General features: G+C 43.4%; 1 protein-coding gene across 1 annotated transcript; it reads right to left on the minus strand.

The window, feature by feature from the left end:
* Positions 1 to 3139: 3139 nt before the first annotated feature.
* Positions 3140 to 9255, minus strand: IL1RN (interleukin 1 receptor antagonist). Its single transcript, XM_006900192.1, has 4 exons — positions 9140 to 9255; positions 5464 to 5552; positions 4205 to 4317; positions 3140 to 3355 (listed from the first exon to the last, which is right to left on the minus strand). The coding sequence occupies exons 1-4, from the start codon at positions 9253 to 9255 to the stop codon at positions 3140 to 3142; spliced, it is 534 nt and encodes a 177-aa protein (XP_006900254.1).
* Positions 9256 to 9463: the final 208 nt, after the last annotated feature.

Consider the following 9463-nt stretch of genomic DNA (forward strand, 5'->3'; position numbering starts at 1 on the left):
GGGTTCCAGTTTCTCCACAACCTCACCAGCATTTGTTGCTTGCTGTTCTGATAAATTTTGGTATTCTGACTGGGGTGAGATGATATCTCACAGTTGTTTTGAATTACATCTCTCTTGGAGCTAGGGATTTTGAACATTTCTTCATGTGCTTGTTAGCCATCTGAATATCTTCTGTGGTGAAGTGTCTGTTCATATCTTGTACCCATTTTTCAATTGGATTGTTTATCTTTACCTTGTTGTGGTGCTCAACTACTTTATAAATTCTAATATAAGTCCCTTATCTGATATGTCATTATCAAATGTCTTTTCCCAGTCTGTGGCTTCCCTTTTTTACTCTGTTGGAGAAGTGTTTGGATGTGCATAGGGATTTGATTCTTAGAAGATCCCATTCACCTATTTTATCTTTTCCTAGTGCCACTGTTGTAAAACAGGACTGACATTGGGGTTGGGGAGACACTGGGAAAGACGGGATAAATAATGTATACCGCATTGAAGCAGATGAGGGAGAGAACTGTTTAAAAGGGATATATGATTGGGTATTATTGTCATGACAGGAGTCCAGAATGAAGGCTGCATAGTGGAGTGGACCTTGGGGGAGTGATTGTAAAACAATGAAAGAATTTTTCTTTTACTTTTCAAAGAGAGGAGTGTACTGGGGTGGGGAGGGTTGGGCAGTGTGAAAAGTGCAACAATGAGTGAATGGAAGTCCAAAGTCTCTGTAAATTTTCATTAAAATTAATAGTAAAAATATTAAAAAAAGAAAAGAAAGGGAAAGGCACATCATGCTTGGAAACGTGGAAGGTCAGTGAAAGGAAGGGAGAACCTCAATGAAACAGATTGATATGGTGACTGCAGCAATGAGCTCAAGTATGTCAGAGTTGATGAGGATGACATAGAATAAAACAGATCTTAAATCTGTCTGTTGCTCTATGAGTCTCACTCAACTCAATGACACAGATACAACAACAGATGTTGTTAAGTAATGAAAGGCAGTACACGCACAGAAAATTGCCTAACTATATCCATACAAGAAATAAAATATGTCCCTGCCTGATCTTCTGGTGTAGATTGAATTGCATATTCCCAAAATTATGTGTTATTTAATGTGTATCAGAGTTTGTGAGGCACAAGATAGGAGAGGGCTTACATCTGTTATTCATAGGGTTGCTATGAGTCATTCTACACTTGATGGCACATAATAACAAAATAATGCGTTAGAATAATCATAACCCCTACACCTGTTGGTTAATGATTAATTCCATTTGGCAATGAAGTTTTTTTTGTTCTATTAATGAGAGACCATATCGGTATATGGTATGTTTTAAACTAACCACTTTGCAGATTTGAAAGATTCAATTAAGTACAGAGAGGAGTAAGGCTAAATGGGGAATAGGAGATATCTAAGGAATGCTGAGAAAAATATTAGATAAACTGAAAAAATTATTTCTTCCACAATGAAAGAAAACCACCCCAAACAGCTGTGAGAAATTAAAGCCCTCCACTTGTGGTCTTTCTGCTTGCTCAGGTGTCAACAATTACCCAGACTTAAAGGGACAGCATGTCCTTGCTCTTCTTTAGGTTTATTCATTACTCTACAGAGCACCTCCTTGGTGTCTGTTGTGAACTCACATAAATTGGAGCTTGCTGTATGCGTTTTTGGTGGGTTTCCCCCCCATATCATGTTGGTAAGAGTAACATACCTTGCTGGGTGCAGCTGGCTGTGGTTTATTCATTTTCTTTGCCAGTTGAGATTTCTTTGTATGAACATCTGACTTATGCATTCAGTCCTCTGTAGACACACGTTTGGAAGTGTATCAAAAGGTGTGTGATTGTGAATAAAGCTGTTTTGCACATTCTCAGGAGGGCAGGGAAATCTATGCTCACATTACCTGAGGAGGGTTCAGTCAGATGAGAGAATGAGGACTGAGAAGAGCCCAAGGCCCCAGCTTCACTTGGGACTGACCTGCTGCCTCGTCATCTCCCCAGTTCTCTATGTCCCAGGTCCATGAGGTCATGAGCACAGCCAACCAAATAAGTGCCATTTTCAAGGTTTTATTGTAAAACAAATCTTAAGTATCATGGGACTGGAAACCTACTCAATACTGAGTATCTTGTTGAGGGCTAGGCCATCCGCTTGGTCCCACCAGCACTTCAGACACAGAAGATGTACTGTCCTCAGGAGTTTCTAGTCGGGGGCGGGGGAGCGCATGGTCACTGGTCATACAAGACTCAGAAATGACCAAGAAGCAACTCATCCCTCTTGAGAGTTCATAAAGAGGGTGGACCAAAGAGCTGTTGACATTTTAGGGCAGAGATGGGGAAAGGAAAGTATTTCTGAATTTGTAAGTGGTGTTCAAGGTCCTAGGTGACAGGGCCCAGACTTACAGGAACATTTCAGAAATTAGAAACAAAATTAACATACCATAGTCTATTGTTGTTAGTTGCTGTGACTACGATTACACTATGCATTATGACTCGCAGCAATCCTATGAACAACAGATTGGAATGTGCTTTTTAAATTCGTACATATTGTGAAATTAAAAAAAAAATAAATGACAGAAAACATAAAATGAGTGCTAATATAAACTTTCATTATCATTCTACAAGTGTAAGAACTTGTTCATTCTTCACTGCTATATTTTCCCAGAAAGGACATTACCAATTCTCCTTCAGAAGGGATAACATTTTCATGAAAATCCTTCTTTTCCATTTCTCCATAGACCTTTAAAAACTTTTGTCATAAATGAGCATCAATTTGAAAAAGAGACTTGTGGAGCCACTTGGTACTGAGCAGAGAGAAGTATGAAACACTAGGGACATGGGCATGTGGTGGGTGAGGAGGAGCTGGGGGAAGAACAGGCTGACCAGGCTGGATGAGAGGACAGGGCTCAGATGGAGTTAGGTTTTATCCTGGATGCACATATGACAATGAAGAACTTTGGCAAAGGAGTGTTATGATCAGGTTTACATTGTAGAAATACTTCTGGAGGAAGCATGGAGACTGAATCAGCTTTACACCTTCTTCCAAAAATAAGCCCCTGCTTCAAGACAGCCAAGAGACCCTCAAGCAGCAACGTGGGGGGGGGGCAGCCCCCATAGTCATCCATGAGGTGGGAGTGGAGTATAATGATGAGCTGCACTATGGTTCCTCATGGAAGTAGAACTGGGTGAGCTTGGTGGCATCTCTGGGCTTGTTGGTGAAGCTGACGGGTCCATCCCCTTCAGACTCTGTGCAGAGGAACCAGCCAGGGTTGGAAGCTGACTCAAAACTGGTGGTAGGGCCATTCTGTGAGTGGATGAAAGTGAAGCGTTTGGCCTCCTCCTTGTTCCTGACCAGGTCGGTGATGTTAATGTCCTGGAAGCAAAGACAAGGACAAGTAAAATATGAGGGTCTGGAGGGACCTGCCTTGTATACTCCACCTATCACATGGTCCTCTGGCCACTGGAGACATGTCCCAGGAACACAATGACATAAAGAGCTATCAATTGTCACATTTTTACTTTGATGGCCTAGTCACAATGGCTGGGACAAATTCATTTAGCAAATATCTTCTAGTATAAGAAGACTATTGCTATGTCTAGGTCAGAGCCTCAGAGGCTGAGCACAGGAGAAGTGAAAACTATTGCAGCTTATTTTTTTGGTTGTCCCTAGTCCACACTTTCCAAAATTGCCCCTCTGGTCTGGAGGGGAGAGACAGTGCCACCATTCTAGACACTCAGATTTGGGTTATGATCTACTCCAACAACCCCTGAAACAGTTCTGTTATCCCAGAGCTGGACCGTCAGTAATATTACATGGGATTAAGGAACATTAAGGCATGAAGTGCTATGATATCCCCAATTAATGAAATCCTCCAGTGCTTATGCCCTGTGTAGCCCCTTTCTTATTAACTTAGGACTGAATCAATTGATAACTTTGGTCAGAGGACATCATCAGTGTCGATGCACAAGGAGGGCTTTCCTTTCAGACTGCTGCCATGTTGTAAGGAAGTTCAGACTGACTACCTTGAAATCAGAGGCCATGTGGACAGAGGGCCTGGAGGAGAAGGCATCTTGTCCGCCTGGCCCCAGCCAATCTCCTTGCCTTAATGCAGCCATAGGCATCCCAGCTCCATGGCGTAGAACAGAACTGCCCATGTAATCCTCGTCTACCCACAGTGTCATGTGATTACAATGTGGTCTGATATCTGAAAAAGGTCCTTACCTCCAACTGGAGTGCCATCTTATCACCAGACCTGACACAGGACAGCCACAGCTTCCCTCTGTGGACTCCCAGGAACACATTATGAGACTCATTGGGCATCACTTCTATCTTCTCTGGGGAAGAAGAAAGGTCAATGGTCAGGTTATAGGGAGAAGAGGAGGCAGAGGTGGGAAGAGACAGCAGTCTGGACTATTTTTGGGCTAGTTTTCTGTCCCCTCCCCTCATTTAAAAACTCAAAATAACATAAAAATGTTGAGACACTATTTTCCTGGACTAGGTCCAAAATTAAGCTCAAACCTAACACATGATTTAGTTATTTCTCAATTATGGTCTCCAATATCGTGCAATCCCTGGTTTCTGTCATTGCCTCCCTTCCCGGGATATTTGACTGCTGCAAGGTTAACAGATGTGTTGCCCACGAGGCAGGGAGATAGCACAGAGTCATACGTGGGACCTCAGACCTGGTCCTCAGAGGCCTGGGTGACTGCATGCACCTAATCCCTCAGTGACTTCCATGAAGAAATAGTTATCTGTTTCTCTGTGCTTTAGAGCATTTCATTAGGAGAATGACAAGAAGGGCAGAAGAAGTAGGTTGTGTTCGTTGACCAAGCCAGGCAGCTGAGAAAACAAGGGGCTTGAAGGGTCGGGAATGGAGACACTCTTTTCCACTACCAGTCAGCTCCAGGGACATGGTACCATCTTAGAATGCTGATGCTGCATAAACCTCAGATCAAGTCATCTGATTGCCTTCATTTTGCTAATGGGACAGTGAAAAATAAAGCAGGTGAAGCTTGTCCAAGCCTGCCAGCTGGTTAGGGCCTGTGCAGGAGCCTAACTGAGTGTGGTATCCACAGACAAGGAACACACCCTAGCCTGCATGGAGTGTGTTAATTTGAGGTAGAAAGTGAGATTGAATCACACAGGAACATGGAAGGATAAATAGGCTCAGGAAGAAGGTAAAGACAAATGTTATATTGTGGACCGTGGCCTCTCTCAGCTGTGGCCCTGGGACTGCTCTGTCTGTGGGTGGGGCTCCTGACCTGGGCTCCATCAGTCCTGTCTCCTTGAGACTATGATCATGTAAGCCTGGGATCCAGGGACCAAGCCTCACATGTTCCAAACTCAGTACGCAAACCCAACAGGGATTGAAAAATCGCATTGACACTTCACAGTGTAGACCACAATATAGCAGACTCTCTGAAAATGCAGCAAAGTGACCTACTGCCCATGTAATGTTGACTTTCCTTCCAATCACTCACCTTCTAATTTATCATTGGCTGCTTGCAAGTATCCGGCAACTAGTTGGTTATTACTTAAGTAGAAGACCTTCTGGTTTACATCCCAGATTCTAAAAAACAGAAGGCCCCAGTTACAGTGGATAGTCTGGCCCCCATGGCCCAACATCTTGATTTCCACAAAGCTCACTCACTTGAAATCCAGCTCTGATATGGGTATGCACACTGACTCACCCATTTCACAGATGAGGAGACTGAGGCTGAGAATGTTTCAGAGATTAAGTACACTCACACTGCTACTAAGTTATTGTGATACACCATTGAGTCAGAATTGATTCATAGATCATCCTCCAGAAGGTTTTCAGAGGCTATAAATTGCACAAGAGGACATTCCTCATCTTTCTCCTGTAAAACAGCTGGTGGATTTAAACCATATACCTTTGAGCTGGGAGCACAACTCCCTACTACTATGCAGCTAGAGCTCCCTACTAGTTAGTGGTCTGTTATTCTGTAGCATTGAGTTAGAGCTGATTAATAGCAGATTTTCAGAGGTGGTAAATTGCACAGGAGGAGGAGATCCATCTTCCTTCCGTGGAGAAGCTGGTGCATTTGAACTTCATTCTTTGGCTTGGCAGTGTAACTCCTTACACCAGACCACCAGAACTCGCTTGCTAGTAAACAGTGAACCCATATTCTGCCTGTCTTCGTATCTTGACCCTCATGTTCAGAGTCCCAGAGCAAACACCTTCTGTTTCAGCAGGTCCTAATCTAGAACAGTTCTACGCAATAGAACTTTCCAATGAGGATGGAAATGCTCTAAATCATCACTGTACATGACTGTAACCAACTAGCCCTATAGCATTGTTAAGGTCTGAAAAGAGAAGCAGTGAGTGAGAGGATCTGAATTTTCCATTTTATTCTACACTAATTCAATATTTGAATGAAAATGTGAATAGCCACTTGAGAGTATTCTAACTATAGTCATTACAATCAGTACAACTTTGTAACTTGTGCGAGCCAGTGAAGGAGCCCTGGCTGTGCAGTGGTTAAGTGCTCAGCTGCTAAGCACAAGGTTAATGGTTCAAAACGCCAGTCACTTCATGTGAGGACAGTGTGACTCCACCTTTGTAGAGATTACAGCCTTGAAAACACTGTGAGGTGACTCTACTCTGTCTTACAGGGTTACCACAAATCTTCTTGACGGCCTTGAGCTTTTTTTGGCAGGACCATACGTCTTTCATGTATCATGTATTTAACATGTTGCCTCAGAGCCCTTCCCTAGCCAGGTGTCACAATACTAGCCATCTCACTGCGAGTGGTTCCCTCTTCAGCTCACAGTGGTTCTTGGGTTTGGTGTCCAGATCTTTCTTCTTGAGAAAAGACTTTGTTTCTTCTGAGTAGGGCTTGTAGCTGAGAAATGGAGTAAGTAGGACCTGTCAAGAAGTGGCCCTACACCCCAGTCACCTGTTAGCGTCATCTTGATCCCTTAGGTTCTCTCATATGCAGTGTGCTAACAACTCCTCTCCCACCAGGTTTCTCTGAGGAGCCTGTGAGCTCTCACAGGGCTGAGCCAGTGGAGAAGTGCTTTGCCAAACCTGAAATTTGTTGCCTGTAGTCAGTTCCAAAACATGGACTCCATATGTGTTAGAGTTGAACTGAACCACAGGATATTCTTGGCTGTAATATTTATGGTAACAGATTCCCAGAGTTTTCCTCTACAGCACTATGACTTGGCGAGAACCAACAACCTTTAGCTTAGCATACACACCATATATACCAAGTGCTTTTCTAACCTTATGCGACCCTGTGTGTGTGTCTGCTCTACAAGGTTTTCCATGATCGATTTTCAGAAGTCGACCACCAAGCACTCCTTCTGAAGTATATCTCAATGGACTTGATCCTTCTAGCTTTATCACCTGAGCACATTAACCAATTGCACCATGGGTATCGCCAAAGTTTGCACTCAACTATGATCCTAAAGGTTGATATATAATCCCACTTATTGTGCCATGGAAGAAAGTCTTGGCAATTTGCTGCTGTAACAATTCCAACCAAGAAAACTTTACGAAGAAGTTTTACTTTGTAACATGTATGGTAGCCAGGAGCAGGAGTCAGTGCTATTGCAAGGCCTTAGGTTAGAAGTCAAATTGCATATGTATTTGAGCTTTTGAAGTTATTCTTAGTTCCCTATATGAGTATATGTCTAAGAAGATTAAACATCCTTTGAAGTACATTGAAGGTGTTCTGATAGTAAAGAGTTGTAGCCTTTTAAGGTCACGGAGAGTTCTAGTCTATCTAGTCACCATAAGGTGGAATGCACTTGGTGGCAGTGATTTTATTGTCGTTGGTGTTTGTGGTGGTGGTGGGGGGGAGGGTGTGTATGTGTCGCACGTGCACACATGTGCTTGGTGGTGGTAATAGTGATGGAGAGAGTAGATAGACTTCTAGGAGCTCCTAGGTGATTGAGAGTCAGCAAGTGATCAAAAAAAGAGCTTTAATCTTGTTCTCCTGATTTATTAATTGCTGATTAATAGAATCCAAATTGTAAAATATGGATGAATCAGTATGATAACAGAAAAATTACTCTGCTAAGAAATTTAACCTCACATTTATAAAATAAGAGCAGCATAAATGGTACATAGCAACTAAATCTTTTGATCCATTGGAAACAAGGGTGTCCAGCAAAGACGGCAGCTCACCATTTTGCCCTGAATGTCTGTTGTGCTCTAGAGTCCTGAACAATAACCCAATTTTTCCATATTAGGCTCTTGAAAAGCCCCTCCATTATCTACTCCTGAGTCTCTTATTCCAGAGCTTCAAACAATAATATTCCCCTTTCAGTTATAGTTCCACTTCCTCTGACTTTTAAAAATTGGAGTCTATTCGGATTTCTCCTTGTTGGCCATGACTGAAACAGTTTGATTTGGTTCTAAGTGTTGAAGGAAACTTTGTGAAGCAGCAGTTTCCTGGAGTGGAGTGGAGAGTGGGGAAGGGGCCCTCGTGGCATATGCGTGCGTGCTTGTGCCCATGAAGGCCCAGCCAGAGAGAGGGTGATATGAAATGGTGACATCATTCGCTTAGTCACTCAGTCGGGCATGACTTCACTCTTGGGCTGTCACAGGGAATGGAGAGCCCTCAACCAGAGTTCCCCTTATCAAACCATCATTTCTACAACAAAATATCTGACCAAGATTCTTGTCCAATTTTTAAACATCATGGTAGTTTTCCATGTACAGAGCTATTATCTGCACATTACATTATTATCTGTACATTATACTATTATTTTCACATTCCACTATTGTTTCTACATTTTGTTTTCACATTGTGTCACCATCAGACAAGCCTTGTCTAACTCCCCCTGGCATGTTGGACTGTGGACAGTTGGATGCCTGCCCTTCATCCCTCTTTCTGCTTCTACACCCAATACACTGTCTGGTCACCAGGTCCCAGCCCCAGTGCCTGGCCTGGGTTGAGTCCTCTTTGAGCTGCCAGAAAACAAGTCTCTGCTGAGAAGTCTCTGTCTTTTGGAAGACAAGCTCTGAAGACTGTGTATGTGGCAGCCTCTTCTTGAAATCACAACCTCAGCCCCCTACTCCAGCCCAAACCCAGGCCCCAAATCCCTCAGTGCCCAGCAGCCCACACAGCTGTGGCACATCCCCATTCTTCAACAGTCACCCCACCTCCTCAAGAGTTGCCTTACCTGAAGGTTTGCATCTTGTAGAGTCTTCTTTGTGCAGGGCCACAGGAAACCTCTGAATGGAACAGGAGAAGGATCAGAGAAATTAGGGGACTGAAAGGACACTTAAAGGATTCCATCCTGTGGTATCAGCAAGACAAAAGAGACTGCCATGTCCGTCCCATGGGAGCTGCTTATAAAGAAGGTGACTGCTCACCCAGGGGAGATGCTGCTGCCCTGTCCTCTGAGAACGGAAATGTCCATTTCCGAAAATAGAAGCCCTCACTTTTGTCACTTTCAACTCTGAGGCGTGTCGAAACAGCAATGTCGCAACTGATTCCCTCCCTC

The sequence above is a fragment of the Elephantulus edwardii genome, unplaced genomic scaffold (assembly GCF_000299155.1).
Source record: "Elephantulus edwardii isolate Elephantulus edwardi_28Jun2011 unplaced genomic scaffold, EleEdw1.0 scaffold00275, whole genome shotgun sequence".
NCBI classification, from domain to species: domain Eukaryota; kingdom Metazoa; phylum Chordata; class Mammalia; order Macroscelidea; family Macroscelididae; genus Elephantulus; species Elephantulus edwardii.